Source organism: Malaya genurostris, chromosome 3 (genome assembly GCF_030247185.1).
Source record: "Malaya genurostris strain Urasoe2022 chromosome 3, Malgen_1.1, whole genome shotgun sequence".
NCBI lineage: Eukaryota > Metazoa > Arthropoda > Insecta > Diptera > Culicidae > Malaya > Malaya genurostris.
Window position 1 is genome coordinate 30,366,710 of NC_080572.1, and position 19,206 is coordinate 30,385,915.

At 39.2% G+C, this 19,206-nt stretch overlaps 2 protein-coding genes across 4 annotated transcripts in view; one reads left to right on the top strand and one right to left on the bottom strand.

Annotated features, from left to right (window-relative positions):
- Positions 1-8,640, top strand: part of LOC131435597 (CD151 antigen-like) — a 106,434-nt gene extending 97,794 nt beyond the window's left edge. The window contains exons 4-6 of the mRNA XM_058603651.1: positions 7,536-7,709; positions 7,787-7,960; positions 8,049-8,640. Coding sequence (XP_058459634.1) covers positions 7,536-7,709; positions 7,787-7,960; positions 8,049-8,192 — 492 coding nt within the window. The 3' untranslated portion in view covers positions 8,193-8,640. The remainder of the gene's footprint in view (positions 1-7,535; positions 7,710-7,786; positions 7,961-8,048) is intronic.
- A 3,181-nt stretch (positions 8,641-11,821) lies between these two features.
- LOC131439031 (mucin-2-like) overlaps positions 11,822-19,206 on the bottom strand; it is a 145,254-nt gene continuing 137,869 nt past the window's right edge. For all 3 annotated transcript variants that reach the window (XM_058609531.1, XM_058609530.1, XM_058609529.1), the window contains 6 exons: positions 19,006-19,170; positions 18,085-18,951; positions 13,779-14,009; positions 12,875-13,717; positions 12,679-12,819; positions 11,822-12,616 (listed from right to left, as the gene is read on the bottom strand). In XM_058609531.1, the coding sequence (XP_058465514.1) occupies positions 12,530-12,616; positions 12,679-12,819; positions 12,875-13,717; positions 13,779-14,009; positions 18,085-18,951; positions 19,006-19,170 (2,334 nt within the window). In that variant the 3' untranslated portion in view covers positions 11,822-12,529. The remainder of the gene's footprint in view (positions 12,617-12,678; positions 12,820-12,874; positions 13,718-13,778; positions 14,010-18,084; positions 18,952-19,005; positions 19,171-19,206) is intronic.

Consider the following 19,206-nt stretch of genomic DNA (forward strand, 5'->3'; position numbering starts at 1 on the left):
TGCTTCGGTGTACAACGAGACGCACAGTGTTGAGTATGACAACGTTAAATACAAAATCCCTGTGTATGTGGTGGACAATGCCATAGAAGAGCGTGTACATGACTTTCCCCCGCACGTCAACGATCATTACGATCGAGAAAATATGTCGCAGTACGAAGAAATTCTTTCCATCGTAAGGAAAGTGTGGTGGAATTTTATACCAGTAACCAAAATGGCGTGCTAGTGTTACGTATGCGACTAAATAAGGCAACACCATCTTACGTAATTTGTGGTCTATGCGAGAGGCATTCTTGTAAATCCTTGATTACCTACGAGAATCAGCTGATAACATGTCAGTTTTGTGAACAACCTGCTCACTACGGAAAACCTTGCTCTGGAACAGCGAAAAAGACATCTTCAACCAAAGATAAGGACAGTTGTTCAACAACGGTAACAAGTGAGCACAGTTGTCCTTTTCCAAAACCGCTTTCACCATCAAACCAACTAGTAACTGCAATAACTGTACAAAAAGGAACATCTACAACAACTAGCAACGAGTCTAAGACTTCGAAAAGGAAAACGAATATAAAACAGCCGCCACGAGCCACGGACAAAGTGTCCATCAATTATCGCTAGATGGAAATGGCAGTTCCTCTCCATTAAAAAAAAGAGTGACAACGAGATCAAATATCCATCTAGTGATATAATGATGCTTTTCTCATAATACTGTGGTATTCTTCAAAATAATTTTCTTCGATTCTTGAAAGAATAACCGAAATCGGTTTATTTTACCGTATACTGATAGAAACTATCAATTGGAGAAGATTTGAGGTCGATTTAGAAAATGTTTTACGGTTTTCGCCCTTTTCAGTGATGGTATAAAATTAATAGTCGCTGTAATAACAACGGAAGTCGCTGTAATAACAACAACAAGAGCGTCAATGAAATAAAAGGACGATCTGGTGCCGTCTGATTTATTAGATTTTTATCGGATTCCGTAACCACTGAAAATGAAAAAAAATATGCTCGCACTCCTCTCAGAGATTCCTGATTTACAATTAATAATGAATTTGAATTTCTTCCAGATTTGACATCCGATTACGGAAGATCGTGATTTTTTCTATTTGCCACTAGAACTATTGAGAATAAACAAATTCATTGTTCGACACTATAGTAAATATTCTATAACTATAAACTAACTTCACGGCTATACCAAATTTATGTTTTGAGAAATAGACTTTATGAGAAATTATGGAAATATAATCATTGATATCAATAGAAGTAATCAATGTTTCATAACCTGTACCATTCATCAACGCATAATTAGGATTGATTTAGCCTTTTGTCTTCCACGCCTTGTTAAATGGCACGCAACCAATCATAGGTGTGTGAACAAAACCTCTCGAGAACTGACTGTAACTGATGGAAAGTCGTGGTTGTCGTCTTGGCAGCCATACAGCACATGTCTCGTATCTGATTATTGCTGCCATAAAGGTAGCGCCCCGGTTGTCCGGTCCTCCTCAAGTCACCGATCAAACCGTGGCATACCTCAGAGGAAAAGCTCTCCACGTACATGTGTCATGTTATTAACGATGATTTATGTCATCTAATAATGTTCATGTTTTGCACACACCTAGCGACTGCGATGCGATGATGTGGCAAGATATAACCTGGTACTTTTGCACTCACTTGATTACATTAAAACACAGTCTCTATGTGGGCTGGCATACTGGAGCGACGGATCGAATCATTTTCACCTCGGCTCTTTCAACTGAGTCTAAAGCACTTCGACCTACATACCTTCTTACATTACCTTGTCTGATTGGAGTTAGTGATAATTTCTCTCAAGTCACTGGCTTGGAGCCGTTCTGGTCTAAATTGAATTACTTCACATTGACCACCTCATTATGAAGAGATCGACACCCAACTGATGATTCCTGGGCCAATATAATTGGCTTCCCAAAAGGATACTACCATCCAACCCAGAAACACATGTGTTCTGCTACCAATGTTTGTAGGACGCTGTCATAAAGAGATACCAATTACCGCAATCAAATTCCCGGAAAGGAAACATCCGCCACAGCTGAACTGCTCCTGATGACACTAACCACAAGATAACCTACGGATCGGAATTTCAAGACAACACGGACATGCATTTTGATCGTAAATACTATTTTAGTCTGAAAACAGCTGCCACAATTTCCCACTTCGGATACACAACTGACCTTTCACAGCACAAACGTTGTGTGGGGCCATTCAACAATTAGGTTGACCAAAACATAACAGGATAGGTTAATCATGTTGGTGACAGATTCCTGGGATCGGAAACAAATGGAGCCAATTAATGACACTGCTATGATAAGGTCATTTGAAACATTTCAATTGTTAGGGAAGAAAATTGGTGACTGGAGTTTGTGCTGTAAATTCTCCATCTCTCAGCTTCGAAGTAAAAAATTTCCAAATCTAATCGTCAAAAAATCTTTGTTGATTAAAACATAATATTTTGATAACCCTGAATCGAAATATTTCTGCTCAAGAAAATATCTTAAATTTTCGATTCGACTAGCAATTGTTTAATTTATGAAACACAAGCACTTCACAGTATTTTGATGATTGGACGAATAAATCGACATTTATCTTTTTTCAAAATTGTGCAGAGTTTGGTCAAATGAACTCAAATTATAATGGCAGAAACTTTCAAGCTACTGAAGTTGGTTTCAATTATAGAGGTTTTAAACTTAAGGTCATTCACCTCTTCGGACCAGAAAAACTTTCTGACCCTATATACGGGTTTGGGAATCGAACCCATCACAGTATACCCATCCCCTCTAAAGTTTATTAATAACCTTAGGAACCTCCAAATGTTGACTATTAAAAACTGTTTGTATTGGATGTAGTCCTGGCACAGTAGGATTCAAAATGCAATGCGAAATGTTGCTTTCTCTGCATCAACGAATTTCTGCACTAGATCGTGAAGAGAGATGAAAAATGGATTTATTTTGAGTATCAAAATCCAATAGACATTTTAACATTTTGACATTTTAACATTTTAACATTTTAACACCAGATTGAAATCTGGTAAAGCTGTAGCTGACTGATTGGATGCAGCCCTAGATAGAATCCTGTGCTCTATCCAACTAGTTGAAAGTGATAAAGCTGGATCTTTCAATCGTGGTACCAGCTCTTGCCAACTCGTCCGAAATAGTTGATGACGGACAATTTGCAGCATCCGAATTTTCAACGACAACGAATTTACCCAACTGTTCACATTGAAAATCAATCTCCATTGGTGGCCGAGCAGCCGGTTGAACCTTTTACATCAACATCCCGATACACCTGGTAACGTTAGCATTAAAAAATTGACTATTTATAACGACTATAAATGCTAATGCTAATGCTCTGTTAATGGTTTTGATAAATTTTCCATGGAAGGAAATTAACGGTAGTTAACCGGGACATTTGCCATGGCAGACGAAAACATGTGTGTAGGCATGTTTTTCAGTTCTTTCTTTGTGTGATTTATCAATTCCTCCTTAGTTTTCGCGACATAATTGTTGGAGTAGATCTTACGCTTCAGGTTGGCCCAGAAATTCTCGATTGGACGCAGCTGAGGGACGTTGGGCAGGTTCGCTGACTTGGGTACTGCATCGATATTTAGCCGCTCCATCTCCTCCAACGATCGCTTCGAGTAGTGAGCTGACGCCGGATCCGACCAGAAGACCACGTCTTCGCCCTAATGGTGTTTCTTGATAAACGACGCAACTTCCGGCAGGCATTTTATACTATAAATTTCCTCATTCACGACCAGTCCGGAGCGAAAGAATTCTTTTCTCATTCATTGTCATCCACAACAGCACCTTTTTGAGGAAATTGGTGTGTGGAATGAATCAGGAATCAGGAATCAGAACAAATTGGCTCAAATGGCACGTTCCCCTTGATATTTGGAGATTTGTGCCTTGCCATCAATTTGTTTTTAGCATCATTTTCCCGATATATAAGAGGGAAGGATTGAAAGGAAATGGTAAGGGTTGGACTAGGAGGAAGGGAAAAATTGACGACACAAAAACACATAAAAGCAGAAGTAAATTCTGCACCCCTAAGGGATGCTGAACAATCTGCTGAGGATCACATTTAGTGGAAGCAGAAGGAAATTCTGAACCTCTACGAGGTCCCGAACAGTCTGCTGTTAATAAAACCTCCAACCCCCGAGAGGACTTAGAGATCTTACAAAAGCGACACCATTCTGCACTCCCGGAAGAATGCAGAACGACTCGCAGTATGTACGAGCAGAAGTAAATTCGGTACCCCCCCAGAGGATGCCAAACAATCTGCCAAACCCTATTTAAGGTGAATACAGAAGGGATTCATTCACTCCAGGAAGAACGATGAACCCTTCTGACTATAGCTCCTTACCACATTGGGTGAGAAACGAGAGAACATCCTTCAATTTTAGCTCCGCATACACAGACCCAACCATGCATGGAGAACCAAAAACCCGGATACGTAGCTGCGTCAATGCGGGACAGTTACATATCAGATGATATGAAGTACCATAATCGCATTCACACAAATCACACGAATAATACTCAGCACGTTGAATAGTAGCCATGTGATAATTGAGTTTGCAATGTCCAGTCAGAGCTCTGACCAGAACACTTCAATGATACTTGGAGAAATGCAGTAGACACTTTGACATTTTCAGATCTAAATCTGGTAGAAATGCTTTTGTCTGAGCGCAAGTTTGCAAGCTGCGCCAGTAGCTGGCATGTTTGGATGCAGCCCAAGAACGTATCTTGTGCTTTATCCAACTAGTTGAAAGTGGTAAAGCTGGTTCAGGACCAACGAAATCATTCGTTGCATCAGCTCTAGCCAACTCATCAGCCCATTCATTTCCAGTAATACCAGAATGGCCGGGTACCCATAAGAAGTAAACAGCATTTGAAATGCTGAGGTCTTCAATTTGAGTTCGACATGCGATCACTAGATTCGACCGTGAGTCATTCGAACTGAGTGCTTTTAAGGCTGCCTGACTGTCGGAACAAAAATAAATACGTTTACCACAGATCCTCTGCTGAAATGCCGATTGTACTCCTCACAGAATTGCGTAGATTTCTGCTTGGAACACAGTACAGTATCTACCAAGTGAATGAGACTGCTCCAGCCTATTTCACGACAGTAGATACCAGCACCAGCACGACCATTCAACAGAGAACCGTCCGTAAAACAAACTATGTGTTCATCAAGTTGTCGTTCCAGACAACCAGACAATCATTCCTAACGAAGAGGATAGCTCACATTGAATGTTTTAAAAGGAAAACTGCATGTGAGAGTTAGGTCACTAGGAGCGAGTAAATACTTATCCCACGGAACCATTTGAGACCACAAGCGAGTGTGACTGGTAGCATATTCTAATGGGTTACTGTTCCAAAGCCCTGTAACCCTAAGACGGTATGCACAAGATAATGCTTCTTGTTTTAGGAACACATGTAGTGGTTTAATGCACAGTAGCGCCTCTAGAGCAGCATTAGGAGTTGTCGTGAATGCTCCTGTCATCGCCATTAGGACCATCCTTTGGAGATGATTTAGCTTTGACTGAACTGTCGCGACTTCTCCTTTCTGCCACCATACAAGACATCCATATGCTAAAATTGGTCTAACGATAGTTGTGTAGATCCAATGAATATATCTGGGTTTGAGTCCCCATGATTTTCCAAAAGCTCGTCTGCATTGGCCGAAAGCCATGCAAGCTCTTTTAATCCTGAAATCAATGTGAGCAGACCAATTCAGTTTTGAGTCAAGAATAACCCCGACGTATTTAACTTGATCGACCACAGTGACCCCTGAACCAAAGAACTGCAACGGACGAGCTCCTGTAATTATCCTACGATGAGTGAAAAGCACCATTGATGTTTTGCCCGGATTTACAGATAATCCAAACCTGACAACACCATTGTTCAACAGATCGCAGGGCTTGCTGCATTAAATCAAAGAGAGTGTTAATGCTTATACCGGTCATCAATATATGATAATCGTCGGCAAAACCATAAGTCGGAAATCCAAGGTTATTAAGTTTCCTTAACAAACTATCAGCGACAAGGTTCCATAAAAGTGGGGATAGTACACCACCTTGAGGACACCCACAGACACTCAGCTTTCTAATCTCTGGCCTGCCGAAGCGATGATCAAAGAAGTTGATTGCTAAGCATTGCGTGTATCCAGTAAGGGAAAAACCCAAGATATTCCGTTCACGACTGCAATGTTTAACCTTGCAGCCATTCAGCCATCGGCACGGAAATACACCTTGACTTAGTAGTTACGCTTCAGGTTGGCCCAGAAATTCTCGATTGGACGCAGCTGAGGGACGTTGGGCAGGTTCGCCGACTTGGGTACTGCATCGATATTCAGCCTTGGGTACTGCATCGATATTCAGCCGCTCCATCTCCTCCAACGATCGCTTCGAGTAGTGAGCTGACGCCGGATCCGACCAGAAGACCACGTCTTCGCCCTAATGGTGTTTCTTGATAAACGACGCAACGAAAAGAATTCTTTTCTCATTCATTGTCATCCACAGCAGCACCTTTTAGAGGAAATTGGTGTGTGGAATGAACTTCGCCTGGGAGCTCACTTCCTTTATGGGGATAGTGAAATACGAAGTACTCCGCCAGTCGTAGCCATCCAGGGTGAGATAGGTCTCGTCGTCTCTCACCACCACCACGGCGCGATTCGTCGGAAAAATCGAGTGGTCCATCTTATTCAATCGCTGCCGCAGCTCCAAAACCAGTGGACTTCCGCTTCCTGACATGTACATATGTTCATGTTCGCCAGGTACTAATTCACTGTTTGGCCGGATGTACCGATCTCCCGGCCAAACGCACGCAGAGATGTAGTCACTTTGCCCCCGGTCTTCCTCTTCGGCTTCCTTTGGAATTTCTTGTCGCTCACGATCGTCGAGTGCCCGGAATCGGGCTTTTTATCGATGTTGTATCAAGATGTTGTAAATTCACTGCGAGCAGCTTTTAACAACTGAATCCGTTCTTTGAATTCGACAGACAGTAATATTCCTAGTGCATTGCAGAAGTTACTCATTAATTATTTTTTAAATGTAGACTGCGTGGCAATAGAATGTTTGTTCGGCTAGCACAAAACAAATTTCTATTTTATTTGTAAAAATGTAATAATTTTCATTAATTCATTTCGATTAATTTTGTTAGGTGTGCAGTTCAATCGACGCTCAAAGCCCCAAAAAAATGCTTGAAATATTGTTCAAGACGATTTCATTATTTCTTATTTCCAATGAAATTTGAATATTTGTAGAAAAACACCATTTTATTTAGGAAAAGCACTAGATCGACATAATTGCTGCTTTCATAAGACTGTAAATTTGCCTCTTAAATATTTCAGCCTGTCACTCATATTATAGCTGAACGTAAGCTACTATGAACCAAATGATCGTAAAATTTCAAATTAAATTCATCGAAGAAGCATACCTCTAGGCGCATACACCGAACTATTCATTCGCCCTAATCGCTATCAATCTGTTTTGTGATATATTTCAGTACACCTTCATTCTACTATTTGTCTTTCTACTGGAGGCCATTGTCGGCGGTCTAGCTTACCTGTACGAAACGCAGATCGAAATTGAGCTGCAGACCAGCCTGAACAGCACTTTTATGGAACAGTACGGAGTCAACGAGCGACAAACCGATGCCATCGACCGAATGCAACAAGAGGTACCCACCGGCAACATTCAACTAAAGTTATTTTAGCAAACATTCCAGATATAATTTAAAATTTCACCTTTTTGCAGTTTGGTTGCTGTGGGGCTGTTCGGTTTGAGGATTGGCGCTACAGTGTGTGGTTGCGGTCTCGCCGAAAGGATCTCATCCGGCCAACCGAAGGTCGCCGAGTGCCGGACTCGTGCTGCATTAGCATGACACCAAAGTGTGGTCTCAGTGATAGCCCCAGTAATATTCCCTACACGGTAAGTGGAACGTTATTGTTCAGATTCGTCAATACCGCATGTAACACGATTATCAGCGAATTTAAATTTGTATGTTTCACATTATTAGGGGTGCATCTACAAAATGACCGACGATTTGAGGCATCATCTGATCCTTTTAGGTGCTATTGGGTTGGGAATATGTGTCATTCAAGTATTCGGTATGATCCTATCCTGCTGTCTGTACATCAAGCTGAAGGATGTGCTCGATTGACAAAAACCAGCGGATCCGATAGTAGAGCTAATGGATCCGCTGCCAGATAATATCAGTCTTATCTACGGATACGACGATCAGACGATTTAGGAGTTGACGGCGGGTTACAGCGCAACCGTAGAACCACATAGTACACGCATTTAGCAACAATTGCGATTCAGCAATAGATTTCATTAAACTGAGAATTGTTTATGTGAAATGTAAATAACCAATCTCTGTAAATTACGATGCTTCCTAGACTAGCTGTTATTTCATACACAGATTTATCGGTTTGTTAACCATATGATCTATATTTATTTTAAAAAAAGAAGTACAATACGCGGTGTTTTCGAATGCTATCAGAACAAAGTAAAATTAAAGTAAAAAAAATCAGGAACCATAACTACCATAACACAATCAAAAGTTCCGCAATTTGTAAATATAATAATAAAATGTGTTGAATAATATTGCAAAAAAATCATGTTCATAAAATCCCTTTGTTTCATCCATCCGAAAAGCCTCAACTACAACTACCAGGGAGGACGCTTCAAGTTCACTCTCAGAATTTTATATTGAATCCTTTGATTCGGTTTATTCCTGGTGGGACAACAACTTGACCAAATAGGTAATGCATAAAGCATGGCTGGTCTGGTTACTGCATTTGATGAATTTTTCCACATTGTCTGAAAACAACTGAAAATATTCAAGCTTCTTTGTAGAAGACTACAGATCACGATGGACGATTTCTACTAGTGACCAAATACTTGTATCGCCACAGAATAGAGATTTCTGTAAACCAACGATTTGGAAGATAAAAATATCACACAGGATTGGAGCCACGCTCGAACCTACCTGTTCGTGCGTGTTGTGCTCGAGGTTTACAATGTTAATAGGTAGCCTGAAAAGTACGACCAATTAAATAATTTTTACTATTAAACCTTTGTGTCAAACACAGTTGAATGCATAAATAATGAGATAAACCAGAAGATTTATTCGCTTTCATCACGTTGAATTAAATTATTAATTTGCTTATTAATACCATAAGCTTTTTGCTTTCTCATATAGAAAGATTATTCAATCACTGTGAAAACCGACTTTTGAACCGAGGCCTGGAGGGCCGACTGTCATATTTCATTCGACTCAGTTCGTCGAGTACGCAAAATGTCTGTGTATGTATGTGCATGTATGTGCGTATGCGTGTATTTAACGTTTTTTGCACAAACTTTTCTCGGAGATGTGTTACTAGTCTTTAGAAAGACTGTTTAAGTTTCAGGTAGCCTTGCGAAAAACTGTTGAAATCAAAGCCTCTCTAGGCTGCCAGCAACGGATCAGGGTCATTTCGCCGAAAGGGCCATTTCGCCGAAAGGGCCATTTCGCCGAAAGGGCCATTTCGCCCATTCCTGCGATTGTCTTAATATTATAATTGGAATTGATTTAATATAAACACAAATGAATGATAATACGTTCACGTCCGTTTTGTTGACCTACAATTGTACTTCTTAAATAAAGATTGATTCATGAACCTCAGGAAGGAAACTTGTTGACTATTAGCCTCTAAGCATCAAAGCAATTGCATAGGTGTATCTACCAAGCAAATGTATGTGACATTTTCCGTTTACTAAGTGAAAAATATTCGCCACAGCGATTTGATTCGTGTGCTGTCTGACCTCGCTACCGCTCGTTCGGACCTAACTAAAGTAAAGAAACCTAGCTTTAAGTAGACCGGGCAAACGAGGCGGTTACAGGTTTGTATGCAAAAGGCCGCGGCGGGTCGGCAGCATATTATCATTGGACTTGATTCGACTCGATACAACGCCATATGTTCTCATTTTTTCTATTTATAATATCATCCTGTTGTTCCCAACAATGGCAACCGCACTCACACATAGTCACATGACCAATAGTTTATTTGTATACCGTTCACTCAATCAGAACCGATTTTTTTTTTTTCAAAAATCGCCCCTAGTGAACGAGCACAAAGGTCCGGGATCTAATAGAACTAATAATTATTATTATCCTAGTCTATAATAATAACGGCGTACAGTTTTGAACCACATAGAAAAGTTTACAACTTAATAGATACGCATAAAAGGAGCGTCGCGTTTCACTTACTTTCACAATTCAAAGCATGTAAAGATAAATCTTCACAGTTAATTAAGCTGAAACTCACAGCGATACAGACGCAACATTTATTTTTACTTGTTAATAGATGTAATATTGTGTCATCACTGAAGAAATTACGGAAAGCATGTCAAGCGTAAATTTCATTTTTCCTAAGAGTTCATATTTCAGTTTAAGAATCGTTTTTATTATTATTAATATCGTTTATTCATACACGGCTTCTTCCTTTAGTGGTCGTTCGCCGGGTATTGAATCGTTCTCCATTTCAAACCAACAAAACATCTATCCACACTGAGTTAAGTGACTAAACAACACAGATTAAAATATTTTGTGAATTTACATCTATTTTCATGCACATATTTGGAGCACGTAATTAAACATAAATTTACTTTACAATTCTGTACGTTTCAATACAATTCAATCGCAAAATAAACGTTAATTCAAGGATACAGTTATATTCATTGAAAATTCAATGCAATTCATTTTAGTTTTGCATCGATGAAGGTTTTCAATCAAAATTTCGATTCAACCCATGTCTATTACATGTTACCATTGATTTACATCTCGTGTAAATTTCATTATTTCTTTCTGTGAAGTATAGTAACGGTACCCCCATTCATCCCAGTTCTAATATTCATCTGATATACTACAACCAAAAATTAAAGTGAGATCTGCTGTTTTTGTTCGATCCACTGACTCTAAGGATAAGATAAAAATACGTGCATTCACCTCGAGTTTTTGCGTTGCTATAGCAGCAGTATTGCCTAATCGTCAAACTATTGTTTCTGCAATATTACTTTTTAGAGCCGAAGCACAGATGATGTATTCGGTTTTATCACAATTCGTTGACTGAAAGTCGACTAATCCGAAAAAAAAAACATGACGACTCTACTAATGAGAGAACTATTACTACAGTAGCCCTGATAATTTTAACATCAGACGAAAGAAATAAGAAATAATAAGATCCAATCTCGTTAGCTTACTGAGAAGCCTTGCAATCCATCTAGGCATTATTTTTGAATTTGAAATTTCCTGACGTAGTTTGAAAATACAATTTCGAGCTGAATCGATAATTAATCTAGCTGGGATATATGGCATATTATATCAAATTACAAAAATTACTTTTTTGAACGGTTAGTAAAATAAACCAAATCACTTCAAAAGAATTTACTTTCTATTACTGACAGTCAACAATTTGTGTTTTAGTCTTTGTTAAGACGTGGAGCCGTCTTGAGCTAGTTTTAAATCAAATTTGTTTTCCCCGTTAGATATTGATCACATTTATTACTGACAGACTTAGAACTGATTCAACGATGAAGGTTGCAAATATCACACCGAAATACTAGTATTTGTGTCTGATACTCTTTCCTGATATTAGTGGTGAAATAGTAAAATAATTTTTAATTTAGCAGAAATAATATTCTTTCAAAGCGATATTAAACTTGTTATTTAAACTCATTTGATCACAACCCTCATATGTCTCGGTTGATTCGATTGATGTGTTTCGGAATATTTACATACACATCTAACTGGATTCAGAATATTTTCGATTTTATTGCTCAATATTTACACTGCTGTTTATTACAAATTCCAAATGTACGATCCATCCTCTAAAACCCAATTACAGTTTTCACGCATTGGATTGGTTTACTAAGCCTACATTCACTTTTGAGAACTACTGTACAGTACATCATCTTCCATTAATTATCTATCGATCAACGTGCCTCCTGTAACGATCTATTTGGAAAATGGCACAATCACTTGCAGAAAAAAAGAAGGTAAAAACTCGGGGTGATAAAATTGCATCAGCGTGTTCTGCGCCTGCGAGTGATTTCATAGTTAAAAGCGACTGATACATCATAATCAGCATGACACAGACGAGTTCTGACAAGGCGATATCACGTAGTAATTGTTTTTTTAGCATTGTTTGACACGTAGCGGTGAGTATAAAATTAGCGACAATGACCACAAATAAAAATAAATAGTACTAATAATATGTTTCACAGTCTTTTCAGTACATCTCACTTAGGCATCGATCCTCTCGCAGACACACAATCCCACGTTCACTCATGATTCACCATCGACCTCGCCAGAATTACCATTAAGGTTCTATTCATCTCTTTATCCGTCGAGTTCTCTGAGTGAGTCCCACGTTGAGCAAAACTCAAATTTTATCATTTACCTAAAAGTGACATCAATCCCTTGTTTCCCTATCCTCATAGTTAGCTTCTTTAACCTTATTTACCACTGAATCGATAATAGCTAAGATCGTCTACATCCGAGGTTTGTGGGGAGAACGCCGTTGTAAAACTTTTTGCTGCACCCTGTTAGTTGTAAAAATTTATTCAGCACACTAATCAAATAACAGTATGTATGTTAGACAGACCTGCAACGCCACCCCGAGGAACTGCGTTACAGCACGTGTAACGCTTATGGCTGCATTGAGGAGTTGACCGCCAGGATTGATGCCTCCTAGTCCACTGAAAAGAGAAGGTGGTTCCTCCGTGACGCTGGGATTTATTGGTTTCTGAAAGACAAAAAACCATTATGTGAAATTTGTTGAAAATATCCCGAAAAATTACCGCATCAGGATCCAGTCCTTCTTCATCCCTATACGCTTGAGACTGTGAAGGTCTACGACCACCACCACTGAGACTGAATGTCTCGGTAGGAGGAGGGGACGCAATAAGCGATGATCCCGGCAATCGCTGACGAGTTTGAGGTGCTGTAGCTTGCCATTCTCGCCACAGCCACGATAGGCCGTCAAGTATGGGACGCGAGGAACGCAACGGTGGAATTTCAGGTGGCCTTGTCGCCGGTAGCCTTGGTTTTGCAGTGGTGATAATTGACTGAACTGTAGCAGTTCCGGTGCGAGGTGATATCCTGGCTAGGATCTCTTGCAGATTGGCATTGGTATTGATGGGACCAATTCCACGCTGTTTCAAGACAGACGCAAGAATTGCTTCGTTGCTTTTACCATACAAATTGAGGGCGTTCACAGTCCCTGGACTGGAGTTGTGCTGTTGTTGTTGCTTAAATAGGAGTGCCTGCAGAAGTGCGGGATCAACCGCAGGTCGTTGAGTAGTTGTGGTAGTTATGGTAGTTGTGGTTGTCGTAGTCGTATGTCTAGGAGTTGTGGTAGTCAGCTGTTTGGTGAGCTCGGGAATGTCTCTGCTAGTGATAGGCCGACCAAGTAAAGTGGATAGCAATCGAATGTCGTTGTTGTAGGTTTGCAATTCTTTGTCAAGCTGCTTTTTAGTGTTTTCGATCTCTAACGGTGACAAAGTTGATGAGGACGGTACAAGGTTTAGTTGATTTCCAATGGAAATGCTCTTCGGATCCCGATTGATGGCTAACTGGAGAATTCTGTTTGCTATGGAGCTATCCACTAGCGAATTTGGAGTAGCAAAGTTGGGCAATTTTCGCTAGAAATGGAAAATGTGATAGACGATATCTAAAGTTAATGATTCAAACACCAAGACATACCACATCATTCAAGAAGTCAGCATCATCTTTATCGACAATAACTGTGCTCAGCGGAACTGTTGTCGTATGTCTAGGAGTACTTGTTGTGGATAAAGTAGTAGTAGTAGTAGTTGTTGTAGGCCGCGTTGTTGTGGTTGGCTTAATTGTGGTGGTCGTCTTAGAAGTGGTTTTAGGCCTCTTCGTTGTTCTTCTAGTTGTTTGACCGCCGTTCAGGAATATAGCCAATTGACGCTGCAGAACGAGTAACCGAAACATATAAAATTAGACATGTTCAGTCTCATAGCATGATTATTTTTTGACAGTAAAACCGAGTGTGGTGACCAAATGTGAACCTGTGTTCAGAAAATTATACTGTGTTCAGAAAATTATACTGTGTTCAGAAAATTATACTGTGTTCAGAAAATTATACCTATCGTAGCTTCGTTCGTTGATTCATCGTTGCTATCGCTGCTTTCGTTGTTTTTGTTGATGTTGGAAACATTTTTACATAACATATCCGAAATTTGGCGATGTATGCTTTTTTGTTTTGAGTTTTTGAAATCTCAAAATCAAATGAACAGGGAAACTACGAAAATTGAAAATATTCAAAAAATTATAACTCAAAAACAAAAATATATATTTCGCCATTTTTTGGATATAAAGGGTGATTTTTTAAGAGCTTGAGAACTTTTTTAAACAATAAAACGCATAAAATTTGCAAAATCTCATCGGTTCTTTATTTTAAACGTTAGATTGGTACATGACATTTACTTTTTGAAGATAATTTCATTTAAATGTTGACCGCGGCTGCGTCTTAGGTGGTCCATTCGGAAAGTCCAATTTTGGGCAACTTTTTCGAGCATTTCGGCCGGAATAGCCCGAATTTCTTCGGAAATGTTGTCTTCCAAAGCTGGAATAGTTACTGGCTTATTTCTGTAGACTTTAGACTTGACGTAGCCCCACAAAAAATAGTCTAAAGGCGTCAAATCGCATGATCTTGGTGGCCAACTTACCGGTCCATTTCTTGAGATGAATTGTTCTCCGAAGTTTTCCCTCAAAATGGCCATAGAATCGCGAGCTGTGTGGCATGTAGCGCCATCTTGTTGAAACCACATGTCAACCAAGTTCAGTTCTTCCATTTTTGGCAACAAAAAGTTTGTTAGCATCGAACGATAGCGATCGCCATTCACTGTAACGTTGCGTCCAACAGCATCTTTAAAAAAATACGGTCCAATGATTCCACCAGCGTACAAACCACACCAAACAGTGCATTTTTAGGGATGCATGGGCAGTTCTTGAACGGCTTCTGGTTGCTCTTCACTCCAAATGCGGCAATTTTGCTTATTTACGTAGCCATTCAACCAGAAATGAGCCTCATCGCTGAACAAAATTTGTCGATAAAAAAGCGGATTTTCCGAATGGACCACCTAAGACGCAGCCGCGGTCAACATTTAAATGAAATTATCTTCAAAAAGTAAATGTCATGTACCAATCTAACGTTTAAAATAAAGAACCGATGAGATTTTGCAAATTTTATGCGTTTTATTGTTTAAAAAAGTTCTCAAGCTCTTAAAAAATCACCTTATATTATGTAAAAATATAAAATGACGTAGTGCTCATTGGTCGCAAACCATGGAAACCATTAAAAAGTTCTACAATTGATTTTCCAAACACAAAACTTCAATTTTACAATATTACAAACTATAGTGCATTTATTGACAACATATGAAAAAATTAGCGAAATCGGCCGAGCTGTTCAAAAGTTATGATTGAAAAAAATATACTTATTTTTTAATAAAATCGAAAATATTCGATTATTTGATCCACCCTAATAAGGAAATGGTCACCTTAATGACAAAATAAAAATCTGTTTTAATCCACCTAGTGGTGTAATGATGCATTTCTCATATCAATCATACTATCATATATAATACTGTGGTATTCTTCAAAATAATTTTCTTCGATTCTTGAAAGAATAACCGAATTCGATTTGTTTGACCATCTACTGATAAAAACTATCAATTGGAGAAAATTTCAGGTCGATTTAGAATATTTTTTACGGTTGCCTTTTTCAGTGATGATATAAAATTTTTAACACAATTTTTTTACGGTCGCCATGTTTAGCTGCCTACTGATAATGGCTATCAATTTCTATAGTTTTGAGAAAACAATATTTAACACACTTTACCTTATAACTCCGGAACTGGAAGTGGGATCCGGATGAAATTCAAGAATGAGACCTTTCATTTGAATCTAAGTTTGTGGACATCGGTCAAACCATCGCAAAGAAAAGTGAGTGAAATCCATTTTGGAATATATGACCACTATTTCCGGAGCTTCCGGAACCGGAGACCGGGAACCACGATAGCCGGAATCAATTTGTTTAGTTGCCTACTGATAATGACTATCGATTTGTGGAGTTTAGAAATTTTTTTTGCGGCTTTCGTTTCGCCGGTTTAAGTGACGGTGTACAATATTGAACACACATTACCCTATAACTCTGGAACCGGAAGGCGCATCCGGATGAAATTCAGGAATTCCGTATGGCACCGTGAGACCTTTCATTTGAATCTAAGTTTGTGGAAATCCGCAAAACCATCGCTGAGAAAAGTGAGTGAAATCCATTTTGGAATATGTGACCAGTATTTCCGGAGCTTCAGGAACTGGAGACCGGGAACCAGGATAGCCGGAAACGGTCCGTTCATTTGTCTACTGATAATGGCTCTCAGGCGCGTACCCAGAAAAAAATTTCGGGGGGTGTTTCAGAACATGTTGATCAATTTCCATACAAATGGAACTTTTTAAATAATTATTTGAAATTTTTTTATTGTGAAGTCGTTTGTTGAAAATTATTCATTTTATTATTTACTTATTTGAAAAAAAGAGTTTACATAATATAATACTTTTTTGAGTTTCGGAGGGGGTTTGAACCCCTAAAACACCCCCCTGTATACGCGACTGATGGCTCTCGATTTGTGGAGTTTTGAGTCCTATTTAAACTTTTTTTTGCGGTTTTCGTTTCGCCGGTTTAAGTGATGGTGTACAATATTGAACACACTTTACCTTATAACTCTGGAACCGGAAGGCGCATCCGGATGAAATTTAGGAATTCCGTATGGCACCGTGAGACTTTTATTTGAATCTAAGTTTGTAAAAATTGTATGAGCCTACAAGTCCCTCATATTAAATCTTAGTTGAAGAAAATCGGTTGAGTGGTCTCTGAGAAAATCAAGTGCACAGTGGTCCGAAACGGGAGATTAGCGTGACAAAAATATTTTCACTATTAAATATTAGTTTTTTGTTGTTCGTGTCTTCACAAAAGTTGTTTGTAATCAAAGTTACTAGGGTGGTCCTCATTTAGATTGAAATCTGAAATCTAACTTTCTTAATTGAAATCAAAAATGATTTTGTTGTACTCTTTTTTCTAAAAAGCTGCTTCCTACAACTTTATTGTACAACAAAATCATTTTTGAGTTCAATTAAGAAAGTTAGATTTCAGATTTCAATCTAAATGAGGACCACCCTAGTAACTTTTTTCATTAAAAGGAGCGCAATTTTATTACAAACAACTTTTGTGAAGACAACAAAAAACTAATATTTAATAGTGAAAATATTTTTGTCACGCTAATTTCCCGTGTCGGACCATAGTGGAGTGTACTCTTTCTTCATTTTTTTGCACATATTACCATGTTACTCCCGAACCGGAAGTCCGATCCGGGTTCAATTGCACCCTATGGGACCAAGAGACCTTTTATTTGAATCTAAGTTTGTGGAAATCGACACAGACATTTACTCAATTCGTCGCGCTGAATCGAATGGTATTCGGCCCTCCAGGCCTCGGTTAAAAAGTCGGTTTTCACAGTGATTGCATAACCTTTCTATGTGAGAAAGGCAAAAAACATTGCAACTTTCGTAACGGATAAACATCGTTTTATGTTATTTCTACTCATCAAATCCGCTTAAAAAATACCCATAATGTTTTGTTGAATTTCGAACGACCTGAAACATCGTTTTCCAACATCTGCTCTTCACTTCCGTTCCGAAAATATTTTTATTACTGGGCTTTACAACATTCATAACACCAAACTTTTTTCTACGAACCGAAATCCAAATAACGAAACCATTTTTACGAACTGATTCTATTTATGATCTCCCACATCAGTTCGTACATGGAGGTTAAGGAGCTAAAATCTTCATTTACAAAAGCAGCTCCCCGTAACGCAAAATTAATTTTTAGTAAAGTAACATTTGACCAGAAGATCGTATCAGAATAAACAGAAGTAATAATTCGTTAAGTACCGAGGATAAATTCAAGCAATGTACTCACCAAGAAAAGCAGATCATCGGCATCCGAAAAAGTTGTCGTCCGAGTTCGTTGTGTGGTCGGCATAAACAACGAGTTTGCATTCGAACGGCCGGATTTGGGTGTTGTCTGTGCTGTTGTTCTAATGATACTCGAAGTCGTATCAGGTCTTGTAGTGGTTGTAGATGTCGTTGTTGTAGTTGTGGTGGATGGAACAGGGGTAATAGTGGTGGTTGGGGGGGTCGTGGAGGTGGTGGGACTAGTGACAGTAGTAGTTCGCTGAGTAACCGCTCTCGTTGCGGCGATATCATTTTGATTGGCTTCCAAAAACAGTTGGAGAAGTTTTAAATTAGTTTCCAATTGATTGTTTTGAGCTGTTTTACTCGTTTTGGTAGTAGGTTTAACCGTCGTTGACGTTGCTTGTGTGGAAGTGGAGGTTGTAGGTTTTTCGGTTGTGTTAGGCTTAGGAGTTGTACTCGTGGTAGTAGTTCTTACGGTCATTGTTGTAGCTTCTGTTGTAGTCGTACTCGGTTTATCAGTGGTCGGAAGTAACGTAGAAGTTACGAAATTGTTAAATTCTGAAACTTCCGTTTGCTGCTGGATTCGCACTGGTGAGTCCGTAGAGATACGCAAGTTAACATCATCAGGCAGGTCTGATTGTGTTGGCGGCGTAGATGACGATATAATCCGGCTTATGTCAGGCTCGGTGGATGGAATGGAAATGCTTTTGAACTCGACGATGTTGTCGGGGACCGTATTGTCCGCCACGGCGACGTCTTCAGTGCTGTACTCCATCATCGGAGGTTCCGAGCTACTCAATGTTGGTTGCCAACGGAATACCAAATCCGGAGCATTTGGTCGCATAACACGATTTTCGTCAGAAGTTTTAGTCTAAAATATTTCAATAGTAAGTACAAGTATACCAAGGTAAACAGTGCGCATTACCGTGAAATCAGTGTCCACTGGAATCTTCGTCGGTCCCTCAGTTGTTTTGCTGCCCATCTTAGCACGACTCATTGCCAAGCTGAATACGTTATCTGATTTAATTTTGTTGTCCAGTTGATTTTCCTCGTTATATTTTCTCAAAATTTCAATGATTGTTGTTGTTCCCTGTTGATTGACCCCCAAATGAAAAATACAGTTAGT